The 21,763-nt window shown below is 36.6% G+C and overlaps 1 protein-coding gene across 4 annotated transcripts in view; it reads right to left on the bottom strand.

Moving 5' to 3' along the window:
* The window catches only part of HACE1 (HECT domain and ankyrin repeat containing E3 ubiquitin protein ligase 1), a 48,735-nt gene extending 27,457 nt beyond the window's left edge, over window positions 1-21,278 (bottom strand). The window contains exons 1-11 of one of the 4 annotated variants that reach the window (XM_014880416.2): window positions 21,085-21,278; window positions 16,725-16,779; window positions 15,536-15,625; window positions 13,630-13,734; window positions 12,262-12,337; window positions 11,820-11,951; window positions 10,892-10,974; window positions 8,531-8,627; window positions 5,835-5,936; window positions 4,128-4,234; window positions 119-365 (exon numbers count right to left, since the gene is read on the bottom strand). In XM_014880416.2, coding sequence (XP_014735902.1) covers window positions 119-365; window positions 4,128-4,234; window positions 5,835-5,936; window positions 8,531-8,627; window positions 10,892-10,974; window positions 11,820-11,951; window positions 12,262-12,337; window positions 13,630-13,734; window positions 15,536-15,625; window positions 16,725-16,779; window positions 21,085-21,160 — 1,170 coding nt within the window. In that variant the 5' untranslated portion in view covers window positions 21,161-21,278. Of the gene's footprint in view, window positions 1-118; window positions 366-4,127; window positions 4,235-5,834; window positions 5,937-8,530; window positions 8,628-10,891; window positions 10,975-11,819; window positions 11,952-12,261; window positions 12,338-13,629; window positions 13,735-15,467; window positions 15,626-16,724; window positions 16,780-21,084 lie in introns of those variants that run through there. The other 3 variants (XM_014880417.2, XM_088161969.1, XM_088161970.1) reach the window with 3 other exon arrangements.
* Window positions 21,279-21,763: the final 485 nt, after the last annotated feature.

Below are 21,763 nucleotides of genomic sequence, written 5' to 3'. Positions count from 1 at the left end.
TAAAAAGAAATCATAACATGAGATGTGCATCAGTGGCTGAATTAATTCAGTGGGGAAAAAAAATATAGGAAAAGGAGAGAGAGAGGTTTAAAGGGATAGGGACATCAACCAAACTTACTTCCTGTTCATGAGATGTCTGATTAATGAATGCATGCTTTGTGACATTCATCTCTTTAACGTCTATCTTCCTAACAACATCATATACTTTTCTGACCTTGAACACCTGACTTCTTGGAGTTTTATTTCCATTGTAGCCCATGTCATTTCCATTACTGGGAGAGGATGGGCCAATGCGAAAGACATGGCAAAATATCCTCACGATCCTTAAGAGACTCTTCATTTGAGCTTCATAATTACTTGACAAGCTGGGGGAAAAAAATGGAATGTTTAAGTTTCTTTTCCTAGATGAAACAATTTAGTATAATAAGGAGTAAGCAATCTAATGGTAGGGTCTCACATACATGCTGAAAAAAACCCTAAGCTTCAAACTCCAGTAAATTTTAACTTTCATTTCCTGCATCAGCTCCAGAAGTCAAATATAAGCATGATGATTTTATCAACATGTACATGCAATTTTAACTAGAAGAATAGCAAATTCCAGATTTTCAAAATCCTTAGTTTTGTTTTGTTTTTTAATGCCCTTCTTATGAACCCCTGGAAGGAAATTCAACTTTCTACAGAAAGAATCTCAGTGCATGAAGTAAATTGGGATATCCAGATGCAAATGTTTTTCAACCCAAAAAAGAGAGCAACCAATGGTAAAAGTCTGCTGACTGATCAGATATGCTGCTACAGTCCATCCTCACCAGCTATTATTCTAGATGCCCATTAACTACCTCAACCAGAAAAGGGATCAGGATGCTAAGGATGCCACTATCAAGAAAAACACAATCCAAAAGATACTAAACAAAACCACCACTATGTTATTTATTTATCCAACAAATATACTAAAAGTTTTATGTCTCCTTAATTGAATTGGCAAACACTGAACTCTGTACCAAAACAGTGCAAAATATGAGATATTCATTACTTTATGCATAAGCAGAATCATCTCCACCAAACTCAACTCAGTTTTCTTAAACCCTAAGTAGTAAGAATGTCTTGAATGCATAACAAACTGCAAGAAATTAATTCTTTTTCTATAAAAACCTACTAACTTATAAATATTATAGAAGTGAGCACATACTCAATTCTATGCTAAAGTACTTGCAACTTAAAAGCATGCCTCCCAGCCAGAAGATCAGTAAACACCAGAAAAATGATATCTTATAGGGTGCTGTAAATGTCTGCTGCAATTAATAAAAACGTCTGTTGTCTGTTAATTCACAAACCTGAAACACAATTATTTGTAACAGCTAGCACTTTATTATGATCTCATTCACCCTATGTCATCAGCAAAGAACCTATTTGTTTTCAGCACTATATTTTAATGACTGAGAGTTAACTTTAAAAAGCAATGGACTAAGAATTTTACCAAGCTACCATACAAAGTACAACCTTCTTGTGACAATTTATACTTTAACTGGGTAAGTTCTCAGTAAATCAATGTAAGAAAGGAACAGAAAGAGTAAGCAGTGCTACAGTAGGAATGTTAAGTTTTTAACCAGGTAGAGAAAATCCCCTGACTGGCAGTTTGCAAACGTGTTACCAGAAGCTCTCGCCACAGCTAAAAAATAGCATTTGTAAAATCTTTGCTTAAATACCAAAAGAATCTATTAATAGAAGAAGCTAACCCAAGAAGTTAACTACTGAAAAAAGAAAAAAAAAAGAAAACTAACATTTCAGCTGAGGTTTATCATGTCTCAGCAGTGGTATTTTCCTGGTGAAATTTCCTGGTCTCCAGGATAAGGATCCACATATACAGAAAAACCTTAGAGGGCTTTTAATAGTTTACTGAAACTTCTACTGGCATGTTTGCAAATATTCAGCTATGTCAAACCTGCACCATCAAGACAAAATCATATCACACTTCAATTATTTTATTGGAAAAAGGGAATACATGGTGAAGATAATTCTAAGTGAAACAGGGTCTTTGCTCGTACTCAAGGCAGAAGTCTTCAGGCAGAAGTTTAGTGGCACTCCTGGATACTTGCTAGAAGCATTACAAGAAACAATTTTAGATACTTTTGAACTAAACAACAGATAAACCCAAAAGCAACAGGTTGTGAGTTAATACCCAGGAAATTAACAGAGATATTAGTTCACCCAAGTAAGAATATCATTATTGGAGGTTTTCATGTACAAAGTACATTTTACACACTTTTGCTGGAAGGAAAGAGAGGAAAGAGGCCCAAGCTCAGAGTATTCACCAAGTACTACCTTAATCCTTATTGTGTTTATAAGAAAGCAACTGAGAAATATTTCTTGAAGGAGAAATTAACTGCTTCTGCCAGGAAACCAAGCTGAAGAGGCACAGTTTTTGCAAAACTGCGTCTGTGAAACTGTCTCGGTATCGTTTTCTTTTGCTATCACATTTCTGTTGTGACATATTACAAAGTACCAAAGAGAAGCTGGACACTCCACGTATTGGCATCTCTAGAAATGAATCCTCATCCAAGGCAATGCAACCTTTTCATCTTGTCTTCAGTCTCCACTAGCCCACCCATACACAGCAATACTGCAGCACACAGCGGCTCAATCTCAGAGACAGTACAGGCAGAGAGTTACTGTTTCTACAGCCACACTGAGGGAGCATTGCTCAAATCAAAAGAGCAGTAACAGTACCAAATCAAATCTAAACAACAATCAGTTTAATTTACCTCTGAAGACACTGAAACAAAACAAATACTACTTCATATGATGTAATCCAGGTACTGCAACTTCCAATAACGTCGCTGTACAGAGCAAGTTTGAAATCTTTTCCTGCACTATGGTTTTACACTTTAACACCATTTATTTGTGGGAGATCTATTGGCTCTAAGGAAGCCTGGAGACAAAAACGTATGTGTTACAAGTTAAGCTGATACACACTGAAGCTCAGCAACAGCAGAAATTCTTCAAAAAGCTACCTTTGCAGCAACAAAATTTCATTAATGTCTACACACTTTAACCTCAAAGTTTAAAGGGATTCAAACCTTTACATTAATTCATCAAAGTGAACACCCACCAGAATAAGATTTATTCATGATGTAATGAATTTCCTACCATCATGCAGGAGTTCTGACCTGCTATCTACAAGCTCCATTTAAAAACATTACTAATGGGGAAGAAAAAATAGGCATCTAGGAGTAAGAATATACTATTTATTTTCCATCTCACTGATGGGTTCCTTGGACCCCAGCCCAAGATAAAAATAAGCTTCTCATGTCATAATCCTCTACAACCTATGCTGACAAGTTGCTCTGATTACAGAACACTCTCAAACCTCTCTTTGCCAAAATGCGATCTAAAACATGTTAATAAGGAACTTCACTCATGTTTTCAGACCCTCGACTCTTTCAGTAAAGATTTCCTAGTAAAACATAAAGGTTACACCAAAATACGTTAGCTGTTGAAAATAGTAAAATGCTCCAACAAATTGCAAAGTGTTTTGCACAAACTCAAAGAGATGCCACAAAAACTAGGAAAGCATACCAGGTAAATATGCTTGCCTATGTCATGTATCTGCCTAAGTTACTGCTGTTTGTGCTGCTGAGACAGCACACTAGTAGATGAATTTTTTTTATCTCATATATATTAGTAGCCATGTAAGGCAACCAGAGCCAGTAAACATGAGACAGGTGTCAGAAGTAACAAAACTCTCCTCAAGCATAATAAGGAAGCACGTAGAAACATAAAAATGTGGAAGGGAAGAAAAAGTGAGAAGGGTGGAGAAAAAAAAAAAATTTATTTGAAAGTCTACTTGTCTAAGAAGCTTCCCTTCCTAGGGCTGACATAGCCAAACTAGACAAATCAAAAACACACTTCTCTGGAACTCAAGCTTCTAGATACCAGCAGCTATACATGGACACCAACTTTTTCTCTTGAAGTCTTTGTGAAGACAGTGATCTAAACAGATATTATCATACAAATCACATTTGAGATCCATCTACTCCAGCATGTGCTGAGCATCGGATAGCTTGGACTAATAAAACTATTAAGTGGCACTAACTGCCGTGTAGTTCATCAGCATGTGTCCTCACACTCACCTGAGCAATTTGTGACCATTTGTTGTAGCAACCTCAGCAAGACTTGTCAAGATTTTAAGATACTGGCTTTCACTCTGCTGAGACAAGTGCTCCAGAACTTGCCGCAACTGAAGGATTAAAACAAAAGCAATTGCATAGTGTCAAGGAGCATCAGATCAACAAAAATTTATCAATTATGTAGAATTCTACCACCCAAGCCTTAATATCTAGCAATAATAATGCACATCTATACTGTACAACCTTTAATCTAACCTCAGTTAACGTTTCATTATCATTTACAAAGATTACTGCAAAGGTACACGTTCTAGTGTCAATTCATGCACTACAGGGTATTTAATATTACAGAATGCTACAAACACTGAATGCACAACCCTGTATTATTAATTCATAAGAACAACTTATGAAATATAAAATGTAAGTCCTGACTTGTAACACATACCATTTCCTTATATCATCAGTTCCAGATAATATGAACTGGTCATTACCCAGGACTAAGCAGAACAGCTCAGACTTGGCCATAGAAAATAATTTTCAATGTATGATTACATTTCAGCAATGAAGCAGAACTATAACACGTATTAGCTAATATATTTTGCATACACTCTCATTAAGATCTTGTTTGCGTACACAGCTCCACCATTACTCAGACAGATGAAAAATTTTTCTCACTTATTTTCTTCACTTCTACAATATACGAAAGGTCTTTTTGTTCCATTGTTTTAGTTCTTTCTCTTTTAATTCAAATCATCTATAGCATCTCCCCTTGCATCTAACATACACTTTGAGAATTCCCTTCTGCGTCATTTCACGCTGTAAAACTCAATTCTGTCTCAGAAATTTAAACACTGACTTGGATATCCTCAGTGTTACAGTGGAAGTAATGAAGTTATAGAGAAAACGAAACTGTCAAAAATTTAGCAAACTAAATTAAGTAAATTGGCAGCCAACACGTTACTAAAACTTTTTTTTTTCAGTCTGTAAGGTTGCTTGCAGTTATTTTGAAACAAATAATGTACTAAAAACCCACAGTGAGCTAGATTTACAAGGGGGAAAAGGCATCCCATGCTTCTTTTCCCTTACACAATCAAGAAACAAAACCTTTTTCCTTGATTTTTCTTTGCTTTAGATTGTACTACCCCACAATAACCAAAGAAGAAAGGTATAAGAGAACCACTAAAAAAGAAATAGAGTAGTTTAATCTATAGAAGTAATAATCAAATGAAATTGTGGGTGCAATCTTTTCCACTCTAATTGTACAAGGCAACTTTATACAGATGAGTGCTCCTACCACAAACTTTTAAGTTAATTCCAGATGATTCAGCCTCAAGACACATTCTAGAATGGAGGTCTGCAAATAATGACTAAATAAAGGAAAATAAGCCCTGTTACACTAAGTAATTGTATATGTAGGATACTCTAGGAATACTCTACCAGCACCTTTGTATTGAAGTTTGCAATGTCTGCTCTTTAAACTGTCTAGATCACTTCACCAAATGTGCAAAGTCAGAACACTAAATGAAAACAGATCCTATATTTAATTCCAAATTCTTGTGTTTAAAATTATGTGAAGAATGTACATTTTCCATGTGGAAAGAAAGATACCTAGTGGTAAACTAGTGTGGTACTGATTGCCACTGATATTAAGCGCTCAGCTCTCCACCACATACAGAGAGATCCCTGGCTATAACACACAGAATCCTGTGTTACCATGTTTTCCCGAAGATCTTCATTCTGTGTCATTTGGATTATTGTCTGGAAAAGCCGAGGATGGTACTGTATTAAGACTTCACAAGTCTCTCCATAACCACCCTAAGAAAATGTATTAATTAAAAGAAACATTAGAATTGAGAGTTAGACAATTACAGGCAATAACATCTATTAAGGATTATAGCATTTTTTTAATGCTGGAGAAATCCTATTCTAAAAGAAATTGAAATTCAAAAATGTAGCAAAGTTAGGTATCCCAAAATGTTTGGGAGAAGACAGAATCAAATTTTTTTCAGTATACTGGTTCACATATATCCACTCCCATTTTTCTGGTCTTTGAAACATTTTCCTACTTACCAAACTAAAGGTACAGTTGAACAGCACTTCAGCCAACAATTGCCAGAGTTTAAAAACAGTGCAATATTTCACTTCTCTTCCTCTTGCTGACATCTACTTAATTACATCCAGAATCTAATCCTTCAGAACAAACATTTTCTAAAGGCTCATAAGACACATATTTGACTTGTTACAGGAAGAAATATGATAAACCTATGAAAGGGTTATTTAACTTTAAAATCCATACCCAAATATGATTCCACTTGTACCTTAGACTAACTTCACACCCTTCTGAGAAAAAATGTTTTCTGGGAAGAACAGAACTTGATTTTGTGGTTTATTTGTATCAAATCTTATTTAACACAGATGCATTTTAACACCTGAATATGCATCAACTTCCACTCTGGAAAGATGACCATATAATGTGCTAACTGTTGCAACTCCAGGGACTCCTCCTTGAATGACAGGTGACATTACCTCAGTAAAAAACATACATTAAAAAGATGAATTTAATTGTTTCTGGTACCAAGAAATTAAGTATTAAAAATTAACCCACCCAGAATCTGTAAGAATTAATGAAAGTCATATCTTCAAGATCAAGGTAATGTTGGCAAGAAGTGTATGAATCTATAATTTCAGTCTTCTAAAAACATGTATCAACTTTGAAAAACAAACCTGTAAGCACAGAATAAAACCCTCAATGTAAAAAGAAAGAAAACATATTGTTTTCTCCATTCTTACTTGGCATCATGAACTTGTATACTGCATGATCTCGAACACAGTAAGATCATCACTACAAAACAAACACCAGGTGTCACTACTCACACCTAAAAAAGTTAATAAGTTTTATGTGTAAAGAGGTGCCCTATGGATTGCAAAACTGGAGACTGACACAGAAACTCAAAACATTAATCATAAAAAATATTAACTGTACCATTAAGCACACACTAGTAAAATACTTTTAAAAAAACACCTTTGGAAAAGACCTTTAAGATCATCAAGTCCAAACATTAGCCTAGAACCACCCCTATGTATGTTACTAAACCACATGCTCAAGTGCCATATCCACAATTTTTTGAACACTTTCCAGGGTGGAGATTCTACCACTTCCCTGGGCAGTCTTCTCCAATGCTTTACAGCCCTTTTCAGGAAGAAATTATTCCTAGTGTCTAATCTAAACCTCTCCTGCCATATACTGTCTTACAGGTCTGTGGCTGCAGAAGACCTTGAAACTGATCAGACTCCATATGCCTTTATGTAACAGTAAGTCATTCTGTCATAGCAAAGAAAAAAACTCTGAGTTTCACAATCAAGTCAGCAGTGAGATAAAACGGTGATCTGGCACTTCTCAGTGACCAGAGCTGAGGACTTACTTAGTTTCTTATATCCAAAAAAGAAATACTGTAAGTAACCTAACTGGATCAAGGTCTTCCACAGATAGTCTGTGAAATACAGCTTTAAGAGTTAAACATTCTAAAAATATCCCACAGGTACTGGAGACAGCTCTCTTGCACATACACAACTATTTTAAGTGCAAGTCTTAGGCACATGAGAATACCTCAGAAATTAAATAACTTGAGGTTGAAATGATTTGAAAATACAGAAAAAAACCAGAAAATTTCAACTTTATCCTGACAAACTGATGACATGCACAAAGGTAGTGTGATGTCCACTCACTCCAGTGATTTGTTTTTTTCAGTTTTCAGTTCAGTTTTCTAATCTGATTACTAGCAAAGAGTCAAAAGCTTCCATTCAATCGTGTTAGTTACACACCAACATTCAACTGATCTGACAGAAAAAAGTGTAAGTGTTCACAAATCAAAAAAATTCACTTTAGCAAGCAATAGAAGCAGTACTTGGTATCAAACAAGACAAACTGTTTTGCAGTTGAAAATGCTGTGTTAGTTGAAAACATGTAAGAATTTTGTTCCTCATCCAAATACAGAAATATCTTTGGAAAGTATCATCACCATGTAAGTTTTGTTTGCTTTTAACATCAACATCTACTCAAGAGAAGAGAAAATCACTCCTTTCTGCATGTCTTGACCTCTTACTTGTTTACAGGTAAGAATTTAAATTGTCTACTACCATTATACCAAGGATTCCCAAACTTTCTAGTCAAACAGAGTTCTGGAAACTCTTTCTCATGAGGCTAATTCTTGCATCTGACTTATGCAAAGGGTAGAAATTATGAACCTGCCTGTAGGATCAATATCATGATAAAAAATTACGTTTTGGACTTGTTTTGCCAAAGGACTACCATCTTACATAGGCCTTAAGAATAAAAAAAGGTAATAATGATTAGGTGACACTGTAGCAAGTCACAGAAATTCACAGAAAAAGTGTTGCTAACTTAATACCTGTACACAGAGATCCAGTGGAGTAACTCCGTTCTTGTCTGGTAAATATTTGGCTCCTCTCATCAAAAGAATTTGTGCAGTGTCTCTCTGACCATGGCTATTCAAAAGGAGAGAAGAAAGACAGTCAATACAGTATTTATGATCTATTATGAGTCATAAATCTGTTTTTATTGCATCTAACCAACAAAACCAACATAAGCGAGAAGAAAATAGTTACTGCAAAAGAGCAGTGCAAAATTCGGGCCATTTATAAAGAGCCACCCTCATCATTCAGAAATGATTCATCTTAGCCTCGCCTCAAATATTTATGAGCTGCATTTCCTGCAAAAAGAGAGCTCTTTCTCAATTTACATCCTAATTTACTTCACAGAGGAAGTTCTCTCTGCCAAGTTCTTTGCTCACTTCTACCATATTCGCAGAAAAAACAATCTAATTGTGCTTCAACCATCAATAAAATATTAGCAAGATATTTTTATTGATTTTTTTTGCACAAGAGATAAATACACTACTCAAATGGTTCTAATTTCTATATATAAATGTCTTGTATAGCCTCTAGAAGTGGTGAGTTTTACTTTTGTATTAAAAGTCTATTTCAGTTTATTCACTAATCTGCTAATAGGTTGTATAGGACCCTTAGTTCCCTCGAGTTAACAATTTCCCAACATGCCAGCATTGCCTAGAAAACAGAGAACCAAGAGAACCAACTATTTATATCTCTCAACACTTTCCCAACACTTTTCTTCTGAAAAAAATGAAAAATCGAGTACTAGTGATCAGAGGTTCACTTCATTAAAAAAACATGGAACAATTACTTGAATATTGCCTTTACCACTATTAAGTGCATATACTGTCAAACGTAACAGAAGCATCTAAAGGGTGAAATGAAAGACTGATAAAAAAGACGTAGCAATTAAAGTTACAGATACAAGTTTTCTCAGTGAAGTTTTATTTCTCAAGCTAGTTTGCAGTACACCCTTTACACCAACGTGTATGAGTATATGGCATCCTGGAACATATAAGAGGCTGCCTGCATCTTCAGCCTGATAGGTGCAACCTATCAGTTCAAAAAGGGCACAGGTAAAGTGACAACTGACAGCTGAGGGGCAAGAGGTAGCTTCACTGATCTCTCAATAGCTCCCAAACGAGCTCTCCTCAGTCCTGTCCTTCAAGCCCAGGAAGCCAACAGGTTAATCTAATGTACCAGAATTTGTCCCAATGCAAACAAACATTTAAGATCAGAAAGGAGCTAAGACTAATGGCTACTTGCAGCATCTTCACTGTAATTCTCTAGACTAAGTGCACAACCCAAGACATTGACAAAACAGGTGTTTGAGACTCAGACTTTGAATACTGATACCCTTTCTGCAGCTATCACCAGCCACTGCTACCACATCCTGCCCTCCCTGTTATCAGGGACCTACAACCTTTCTTTCCAGGTTTGCTGTAGGACACACCCTGTTCATTCCACCCTGCCAGCTGCTCCAGTTGGTAATTTCTAAAGAATATAGCTCCTGTACTTGCCTCATTCCCTTCTTATGAAAATCCTCCAAGCCAAGACAGGCTGCTTACTTATTTTAAAGTGTGTACAAATATCAGTCCCCAAATCAAGGACCAAGGCTAGCAGCTATTTATTCTCCACTTCTCTTCTTCTCAACTGCCACAAGTCAACATACACTATCTCCAGAGACCACAGCTCCCAGAACATAACTCTTAGCAGGCCTGCAGGTCAGTCCATTTCTCCTTTTGCTTATAGCAACAATTTATCTTATGTGAACTATTCAACCTGTAACCAAAGCACGGGGATTGCAAAAACTGTAAATGCTCTAACAAATTGCAGAAATGCTATAATTAAAAGATCATTATCATATGTGATTAACTTTGAAATATAACAAAACTTTGAAAAAAACAGAACTGATCAAAGCAACAATGTAATTTTAATTCAATATTATAACTTTAACACATATATGCACATTTCATGTATACTGTAATACCATACTGTACATTAAGAATTGCCAAACTTGTCTTATAAAAGGCTCTGGTTTTAGCATACTCAAAATTATCTACGTTGGCAGAATTCATTTTTTCAAAAAAAGGTTGAGCAGTCATCAATTTATGACTCATGCTAGAACATGCACAGGTATGTGTTTAACACGTCTGTTAGAAAGAGGTACACAAGGCTGCAGTACTGTAGTACTAACCTAAGTATTTAGAAAAGACACCAAACAACACTTAAAAGTGAGCCAAGATTAAATACCAGACAGCTTTTATATTTCCTGTATGTTGTAATTTCTAATCAGTTATTGCAAAAGGGGAAAAAATATTTCACTTTTAGCCAGTATTCAAAAGTTAAAGGTATATAACCTGCAAGCAAAATAAAGCGGAGTTGCTCCAGAAACGTTCGGCCTGTTTATATCTGCACCGCTGTCCAGCAAACACTGCACCGTCTACAAGAGAACAAAACACCAGCTTTAGAAAAAGAGCACTGGAAAACCCTACTGGCTTGCATGTCTAAAATATTAAAACACTGAGCAGACTCTCAAATAACTTTTGTTACATTTCAGTTGCATAAATTTGGTACATTTATAGGTAAAAGTCTTTCAGAATTTGACCTTTCAAAATCCAGCACTGACAAGAACAGAAAGGATCTGGGTAGAATTACAATTTATTCTTTTTAACAGTAAATAGTTTTGGTGGCAATCTATGTAACTCTGTGGGGCTGTAATGCAGTTCAAGTAAAGTATCCAGACATACTCTGAATATAAATAGTCCTAACGCAAGGCCAGGCATAAAAATTATTCACATAGATCAATAACAGAAGAGTTTATTTGAATTTGTTTACTTCTAGAGTTAAAATTGCAAGTGACCCAACTCTGTTTTCATTTTTTACTCACAGTAAATTAATACTTCAGATTTCAAAATCATATAATAGCTTGCACAATTATGAATTAAACATATTCTGAAAAATAAGGAAAAACACTTTCAAATATTTAGCATAACATAAAAACTTGATATTAACAAGCCTATAACAGCACTACAGAAGAGCTGAACAGTATACAGTAAGTCACCTAAACTCCCATAAGCACTGAGATCAATCACTTCCAGAAGAATAAATAAGTTGTTCCCATGGAAGTGCATGCAGTCGATACTAAAACACACAACAGCATTCTTCACACTTGTAGCCATTATCATGTGCATTACTACTCTGAAGTTTTTTAAAAAAACACAGTAGCTTTGAGGCATTACCAGGTTCTTCACAAATCAGTTGTGTTCATACAATTTAGAAACTTACTGTCTTATGTCCATTTTGACAAGCTACATGAAGGGCTGTCTGTCCCATGGCATCTTCAACATCTACATTACTGACATGCTGAACAAGATCATGAAGCAATTCTGTTCGTCCATTGACAGCCAACCAATGAATCTAAGTACAAAATGATACACATTTCCTTTAGCAATTATATATATATATATATATATCTCCCATAAAAACGATTTTAAATCTGTCTGTATTATTGTCAACACTTTCACAAAGAGAAGCTTTAAATAATATTAAGAGAAGCTCTGAACAATATAATCACATGCTTAGGTATTTTGATCACATCTTTTGATTCTTTACAGCACTGGACACACAGAAGTTTTGTTTAACATGTATGATGGCAAAAGCTTAAAAAACAAGAATCTCGAAATTCTTCACTCATTTTTAGAACATCATGATAATTAATAGCACTTACTGCAGTCAAGCCTTCATTATTACAGATGTTGACATCTGCGCTGTATTCCAGCAGCTTGCTCATACACTTTTTCTGGCTATAAGCAGAAGAATACATTAAAATCTAGTCAGGGAAAATCACTTACAAAGACTAAATATCTTCTCAGAGCTCCACTAACTCTAATTTATCACTGCTCTAAGCACAAAAGGTGGTTCCAATTTATAAGTATAGAACTGAGCATGTGAAAGAAAGTGATCTTCACAGACTCAGACAGTGCAAGGGTAGCAAATAACAACACAGGGCTAAAATCAAAGCTGTTTTTGTACAAAGTGCAGAAGCACTTAACCACTAACAGTTTCAGCTCTGCATGAACTACCCTTTCAAGACAAAAAGCCAGAGTTCAGCTAATAGAAGCCCATGAAGCTCACCACTGCCTGTACGTCAGGGAACGTGTTTACAGTACACCACAAAATCATAACTTAATGAGACAGTCATTGTAAAACTATGCAAATCATTGGTAAGTACTGTCTTAATAAAAGTAGAGCTTTTTTTCCTAATTCATGTTTTGTTTGCTTTTTTAACCTTTTTTAATGCTCTAAGTGCTTTACCTTTACAAATTTATTTTGTTTTTCGTTTTTATTTGGTACCTTTCACACCTTTCTTATACCTCATTTCCACATAACTGTCTCCTGTGTGTGTTTTTGCACTTCTTCATAAACCACTGGCTGCTTCTTTCCTCTCCTACAAATACACTTCACACATACCCATACATAGCAGTCACTAAACACTATCACCGCCTCACGTGAAGTATCAGCTGTGATATAATTCAGTTATTTTATCACATACATGTTCTAAAAAGAAAAATACAACATTACTTTTATAGCTGCATGTTTTCACATACTACAATTCAAGTAGGATCTTAAAAAGGTACTTGCTTGCTGGTTTGGAGTGTTTTTTCCTGCCCCTCTCCTAACACTGCGCACGCCAACTTTGTATTCCTTTTCTTGCAGGGAAAATTTTCTTAGAGATACTATTCAAGAAAAATCAGAAGTCTCTGATCCCCTCCAAGCCCTCCAAAACATCTTCTTACTCAGCTAACTGGAAGGTGAATGTACCTTGTTCAATTACTGTTCTAAGAACCATTATGCCCCTGATTAACAGAAAACACTAAAATGACTGGCACTGGAATTGGTATTTCAGACATGACTTACTATTTATAAAAAAGTTATTCTATGAATACTCAAAGTAAGGATTTTAACCTCCACGTTCTCTATTTTCAAAACTGAAAACCAAAAGCGATTTTCTGAACTATGCAAAAATATTACAGAACATGCCAGCTCAAGTGCATTATGAACAAAATTTAAGAGTTTAAGCATTTTCAAAACTTACCCATTCCTTGCTGCTAAATGGAGAGGAGTACATCCTGAGATGTCCTGATAGTTTGGATTTGCTCCTTTTTTTAGTAATAGAACAAGGCATTCAACTGATCCACAGCTAGGAAGAAAACAAGAAAGGGAAAAACTGTAACAAGGATATTTACAAATCTAGATTGGCATAAAGACCAACAGCAGTACTATGTACAGATCACACTCACTAGAACATCTCTATAGAAAATTGTTTTACACCTCATAGTTCAGGCTACACAAAGCTAAAGGAAAGTCACTTAATGCAGTGAGAAGTGACCAAATATAACTTGTAGCAATACATGAATAGATGCCAGCCTTCTCTGTGATTTTAAGTACTTTAAAACATAATGGTGAGTCTTTAAGACTGGTAATTCTTTAACCTATAAACTGTTTTAAAAGTTTTGCTTTCGATTTCTTCTCATGTCCTTCATCCCTAATCTATTAACAGGACTAAATTTTCCATTAAATATTTTGGGCTTTGTTATACTTCCATGTCTGGAAGTTATGTTTTGAAGTTTGAATATCAGGAAAATTCTAAAACTCATACAAATATTTCTTTACTATTTATTTTGAACCTGTAATAAAGAGCTGAACTCTTACTTTTCATAATATAGCAGCTCTTCAGAATAACCAATATCACTAAGAAGACAAACTCTGCATTACATGTTTATCTTGCTCCTGAACTTTTCAAGAGGAAGAGCTGATTGAGAAGCTAAACAGAGTATTTTTGTATCTGTTGCAACCAGCTAAATAATTTTTACAAATCTTCCCAATGTCAGAACTGCTACACAACAACCCAAAGAAACTGAGCACTAACTGCACAATATGTTCCAAAACTAGCAGCTTGATGACCCCTTTGTGATCCAATAACTAAATCAAGATAAAAGACCATCCAGAAACTAAGTGTAACACAACTTCTTGTATCTTTAAAATCAGTAAGTACAGTGTATTTTCAAATATACTTCTAAAGTGTATGCTAAAAATTTGCTTGCACTTTTGTAAGTACTTCCTTAAGTAAATTTTATATAAGCAATATGCAATTCTGAGATGAAATCGTTGGGAAACAGCTATTTCTAAAAGTCTGTTTAAGAAGCTGGTATTTTCACATTTATTGTGACCATTTACTGCAATATATATGCAATACTACTACTATTTTTTTTTTTGCTTTTTTTGACAGTTTAAGTGTATGAACTTCCAAGATATTCAAAAGGGAGCCAAATACATTAATTCATCAGTTTAAAATTTAGTTTCCTGAAAGGTCATGTCAAAAACTATCTGGTTCATTTCCATTTATATGATGTTAACCTGCCCGTTTATGGGCAGTTACATATCAAATAGTTATCCCTATTGAAGAGCTATACAAACAATAAATAATGTAGATCAAAATTTGTACTTAAGCCCTCTATCCAGGACACAACATTTATTAGAAGTGACTGCCCAAGTAATATTTCCCTCAGTTACAGTCACATGAAGTATTTTGGAACAGCTGCTTCCCAACAAACATCCAAATGCTTCCCACTGTTTTAGAATATCTCAAAAACAATCGGCACCTGCAAACGAGAGATCACCTCTACAAAGGCAAGAGTAACTCAGCTATACAGGATAGACAACTTGACTGCATTTTTTTAAAGACTTGATATTTCACAGAATGGTAAAAAAGTATCTAGCCAGACCTCCATTACTGGAATTTGGAATGCCATTTGATACCATGTGTAAAACCTGTCTTCTTTATGAGGCAGGCACATTACTAAGAAGAACAAACAAGATACAAAAAGTGTGAAAACAAAATGTTAACTGACACTACAGAGTTTTCCAGCTTACATTGGTGCCTTAGATTTGTGGCAATATTTTCACTGTTAACTTCTGGACTGGACTCAAATAAGTCTTACTTTGCTGCAATATGAAGCAAACTTCTCTTCACACGTCCAAAGGCATAATTCACATCAAATTTTGAATTTGACAGAAGCTCTGAGACAGACCTTCAAATAGAAAAGTAATTTTTTAATTTTAAAAATAGCTCACAATATCCAAGCAATGTTTATACTGTAAGTAGTACAAATACTCTATTTCTTACTTAATCACTAATTCTTTTCCCTCCAACTGATTACTAAGAGACAAAACAGTTTTTAAGCATTTGCTGATTAACAATACCTTTCTACTTCTTACTCTACATAAAAAATGAACTGTCACTGGGAAACTATTTCAAATGTAAACTAGTAAGAATTAGACCAAACAACCAAATCACTTCTTTACAAATATGAAAAACAAGTATTTCAACACCTTTGGTTTAAACAAAATATAAATTCCCATTTTCCTCCTAATCACAATCATCCCAACCACATATCCAATAGTTTTCCCAAACATAGGCAAAGTTCAGAGGGAAGATCAGTATGTGAAATCATAATGATGAAGTAGAAAGATACAAGATCAGGATAAAAAATGTAAAGACCTTTCAACTTCTAGCAATGGGCCAATCACATAATTTAAAACCCTTGCATGCAATCTCAAAATACTACATAGTAAAACAAATGTCTATCCTGGCTGGAAAAACAGCTTACTGTTTCAGTAAGAGTTACTGCCTGCTTCCCTATAAAATTCATGTGAAGGAAGCACCACTTAGCTGGCATTATAAAGCCTCCAGGTTCCAAGCACTTTGAGGACAACTCAGTAAGAAAAACAGCTGCTCATCTGAGGAATTCCAAAAGTATCAATCTCATTGTCCAACTCTTATTCCATGTCTTTCTGAGATGTCTAATGAGACTGAAAGCTTCTATGTCATCCATAAATACACACTCAGAGCTAAGACACAGTTACAAAACAACACTTTTGCTCTTATCATAGGACAAATTTTCCTATGTGCTTCAACAGAACAAATCTCAGTTCTGGTCTACAGCATAAATCAAAACAGGAAAAAGTATGCTGGGATGCACACAGTCAGTGAATAACTTCAAATTAGAACGTAACTCAGCAATTCAGCAGCAAGACTTCTGAGAGCACTTTATGAGCTACAACTTCAGCAAACATACTGGGTTTTTCAGATGATAAAAAAAGAAAAGATAAATTTAAAGAAGCTCTCACCTGTGCTGGTCAGCCATAACCATTGGCATGAGTGTATAGACAGCAGTTTCATTATCTAGGAAGAAATTAAATTAGTCTGTTACCATAAAGATATCTTTTACATAAAATAAATGTATCTAGCAATACTTACTTTTTTCACTGTTCTATAGATCATTCTTTTTACATAGATTCTACACACACAACGTTTCATTATAAAGAAAAAGTCAACATACTTAGGCAAAAGAGAGAAAATTGCAATACATGAAATTTCAATTTTCAGTGGAGCATCAATTTCTTTGAATTGACAATTTTGTAAATTAAACCAAAGTTTTTAAGACATGAGCATTTTAAAAACCTGAACAAAACAAAAACACTTAACTATTTAATTTTAAAAATAAGGAAGTTTCCTGTCTTCCAAGGTGACTTCCATAGTACTGAGATTATGATTTTGTAGTAGTGACTTCTTTAAATTACTTCACGACCTTTCCATTTTATCTCTGTATTTGAGGGCTGTAAGTTTCATTTTAATATTTAATCTCTAATCAGTTTCACGTTTCACACTTGTAGGCAAGAAAGAAAGGCCAGAACATAAAGATCCACATCAGTCGTGGGAACACACTGACATTCAGCCACACAGCCTCTGTCATCACTACTGCTGCAAATGCCAGCACTGCATGGGTGTGATGAGACTGTTTGGTCACTTACAGACTTCCTGAAGCTAAATACTACTTTTAGAAGATTAATTTGACAAAATTTAAAATCTTTTAACATATAACAATTATAAATAATATTAATGTGCAATAATTTTTATCATTTTATGGACAATTATTATAACTTTTCCCTTCAACAAGCTACCTATTTTTGAGAGTAGAATCTCCACAAGATTGTTCATGTGGATACCAACTTATGACAGGAAGGGCTATGCTTTCTGAGAACTCCGGTATATGGTTACAGGATTGTTCTCATAAAATCTTTATTTTCAAGTTTTTCCTCATCACCTTCATTGATCCAAAGTTACAAAGCAATCAGAACAGGAAGAATTAAAACAGTTCCAAACAAGCATAGTATTTCATGTCTTTTACATACCATGCCTCTACACATTCACTACTTCCCCTAGGTCAGCAAGGTGACATTTACTGAAGATCCTTCAGAATTATGAAGTGGAATCCAAGGAACTGTTACCATGTTGCAGCTATGCTATTTGTTGCTATTATGGTTCTACAGTGCTCCACGATTACTGCTGCTATCAGCTATTTGAAGTTGTGTGTCCCTAGCTAACAAAAGAAAGAATATTGCAGAGAGTCACCAACCATCACCAAGTTCAAGTCTGAACTCTCTACAAATTGTTCCTCATGACAGAGTTCTGTGAGCATCAGGTAACTCCATCTCCAACACACACCCCTAGAATTTGACTGCTGGGGGAAGAACAAGCTGGGAGGGAGTTGACACAGAGAGAAAGAGTCCTGAAATAAAATTACATTAGCTATGTAATGCTAAATAAATATTAATTGAGAAAAATATTTGAACAATATTAAAAAAACATCTATCCATTATTAGCTCCCAGTATACACAAACTAAAAAAAAAATATATATATCTTGAGCTCCATTTCACAGAGCTCTTGGCAGGAACATAAAGCTTTCCAAATAAAGCAAAAAAAAACCCTAAAGAACATCAGTTAAATGTAAAGATCACATCCTTATATATTTCCACAATCATACCCTATGCAAAACACCAAAAGAAAGGTGAAAAAAACTTTTAAATAGATCAGCATGCTTAACTGAAATGCTTAATACTGATTCTAATTAAGTTTTACTATATTGCAACTATAGTGACCTAGAAAAAGACAACAGTCAAATATGAGTGTAGCTGGGTCATAACAGGCATTTATGGCACAGTTACAAAACTAAGCCTTATGCTATTTTATTAACAGAAATCACACTGTGGAGCACATGCAGATTTTTCCCAGAGTTTTTCTGTACAGAAGTAATTAAAAGGGTGTGGGACTACGGAGCTATTATGCCTATCTTTTGTGATTAAAAAAACTCCAACTGACATAAACTACATGACAGCAGATAGAGAAAAAGCATTACACACCTCATGGACTCACTGAATTTATATGCTATCTAACTTGCATGCATTTCAAATCTTGATTATATTAAAAAAAATTGATTATAAAAAAAAGGCACACACCAAATGTAGTGTCAGGTGCAAGACCCAGTTTTCAGGCACTGAGCCTTAATAGGAGCATCCAGAATTTGTGTCAAGCTCTCAAGTGTCCAGAAAACAACTGCTGCAGGATACTTTTTGGGAGAGTGATTTAAAAAAAAAAAAAAAGTTTAAAAAGTTCTACTTGCAAGCTCAGGGTATTCACTGGCACTGGACTCAGGTGTTAAGACTTGCTTTAAAAAAAAAAAAAAAAAAAAAAAAAAACAACACTTGAATACTTGAAAATCATCATCCAGAATCCAGCCTGGCAAGATGCACTTACTACTTTATTTCCTCAGAGATACTGTCATGAACCTGGCAGAGATCACAATCGTAAAGAAGTGTCAACACTGTCCACATAATACCCTAATGGCTATGGTACATGAGATGGAAGTTCAATACCTGGATTTATGGCATTCTTCAGCCTAAGTAAATTCAAACATACATCTCCATTTCCTGTGAGAGAACTGTGACTCTCACTTTAAGGATAGAGGGGTAAACGATGTATCTTTCAAATTAAATGTCAAATTAAAGTTATTCAAATGTGATGGGGGGACAGGAGTGGGAGGAATCATAATTCAAGAGGCCAGACACAGTACAAAAGAAGTCACCAAACTATATATTATCCTAGACAATGTGGAATATTCCAAGCTGATCCTGTCAGTACATGTTTGGGACAACACAATACAAGCCAAACCTGCTTCTCAAGAACAGTTTGGGCAGACCTGCATGAACCTAAGGAACACCAAGGTCAAGAATGAGGATACCTAATGAGCTAACAGAGACCCAGAGTTGGATGGCCATTGAACAGAGACCTTCTTGGAATACAATTTGACACTTCAGTGTATCTAGCTCATTCATCTCCTTCTATCAGTCCCACTGATTCATTTCATGCAATTCCTAGGGAATGCATAGAACTCACATTCCTTCTACACTACAGGGTGATAGAAATACTTGTTCCAAGGGTCTCAGGGCTTGCACTTGCAGTACAAGGTGATAGAAGTACTGGCTCCCAAGGTCTCAGGGCTTGTACTTGCAGTGCCATTCCACATATATAACTACCTTTGAAGAGTAAGATAAAAATGTCCGAGATGTGAAGAAAACAGATAAAATTCAGACTTGATTTGCCTACATTAGAACTAGAGTGAATTTAAAGCAGCTCCAACTGACAAGGGTCGTGCAAACTGTTATTCATATTAGCATCTTCAGATAGTTAAACTGGCGCTACTCCATTATTTCTGTAAGTCTAAGCTTAAGTTAATAGTACTATGCCCATTTTCACTGCTGCCATTCAAAGCCTTACAAGCAGCAGCAAAATCTGCCTGAAACTTGCCTGTCAAGTGAAATTTATGAGCAACTGCACTGAAAGACACTGGAACTGTGATGTAATAAATATGAAAATAAGTGAAGGGTGTGAAGGGAGTTCAGGAGGACATCACGAAGTCCAAACTGGGAATGCACAGAGAAAACAGAATATTACTCCCTCTCCTCCACCACTAGAGATGAAAGGTGGCAGACAGGCAGCCAAAGATTCACCCATAAAAGTAAACACTGAAGAAAGAACAGTGACAGCATATGACTCACAAGAAAATATGCAATGCAATATCCAAGAGTTTTACAGTTAGTCCTCCCAGAAACTGGACCTGGCTGGAACGCCAAACCACATGCTGTAAGAGCCTGAAGCTCTGTTTTCAAATTCATCCTGATATGGGGGACCAGCATCCATTTGAAGTAGTTTAGAGTCAAAAAAATTAGGCTGTGACGAGTGACAGTGACTCATAACACCCTTTCAAACAAAATTCAGCACCATTAAAAAACAAACAAAAACAAACAAAAAAAAAAGAAACCCAAAGACTTGACATCACTGCTGTTGCATCGAGGAGGCACCTGGCGCAGGATTTAAAAGCGAACACGGACGGTGTCCGGCACCTTGGCCGCCCACTCGCCCGGGCTCAGGGGCGGCAGCAGCCGGCAGGGATCCCCCGCGCCCCGTGGCGGAGGCGGCGAGGCAGCGGGGGAAGGAAGGGGAGACACCGCTGTCACCGTCAGCACGACAAATAAACAGAGTCTGTCAGAAGCCCGTTCCCCATTCTCCCCCAGCCGCCTAACTCATCCCCGCCTGCCCGGCCGCGGAGGCCGCCGGGACCGACCGCTACGTCAGGGCCTCGCTCCTACCGTCCGGCAGCTCCACGGTGCGGGCGCGGCGCAGGGACCTCGTCAGCCGGTTGAGCTGCTCCATGGCTCTCTCCATCCTCGGAGCGCCCAGCCCGGAGCCGCAGACACCCCCCGCTGCCGCCGCCTGCCCTCAGCCCATCGCGGCGCTGGCGGCGCCCAGGCCGCCGCCACCCCGGCAGGCTGCGCGCATGCGCGGGGCGGGGCTGGGGGCGGTGGCCGTCTCCCTCAGTTTGCTTTTTTCCCGAAGGAGGGAAAGGGATGCGGGCGATTCATTTTCAAAGATCGTGGGAAATGGATCTTTAAACGTTTGCTTGTTACAAATAAAACTTTAAAAGTGCTTCCTGTTGAAGCCGCCCCTGCCAGGTGATCCTGCCCGTGCGGGCTTATTTCCCCGGAGCCACGGAAGGGAATGGAGCTGCAAAGGCACCTGAGCGGGACAGAATCACAGAATCAATCAGGTTGGAAAAGACCTCTGAAACCATCGAGTCTGACCTATGATCTAGCTCCACCATGTCAGCTAGACCATGGCACCAAGTGCCACACCCAGTCTTTTTTTAAACTCCTCCAGAGATGGTGATTCCACCACTTCCTTGGGCAGCCCGTTCCAGTGCCTCATCATCCTTTTTGCGAAGAACTTCTTCCTAATGTCAAGCCTAAACCTCCCCTGCTGCAGCTTAAC

Source organism: Sturnus vulgaris, chromosome 3, assembly GCF_052056855.1.
Source record: "Sturnus vulgaris isolate bStuVul1 chromosome 3, bStuVul1.hap1, whole genome shotgun sequence".
NCBI classification, from domain to species: Eukaryota; Metazoa; Chordata; class Aves; order Passeriformes; family Sturnidae; genus Sturnus; species Sturnus vulgaris.
The sequence above is the reverse complement of the archived record's forward strand: the minus strand, read 5'-3'. Positions and strand labels throughout refer to the sequence as shown.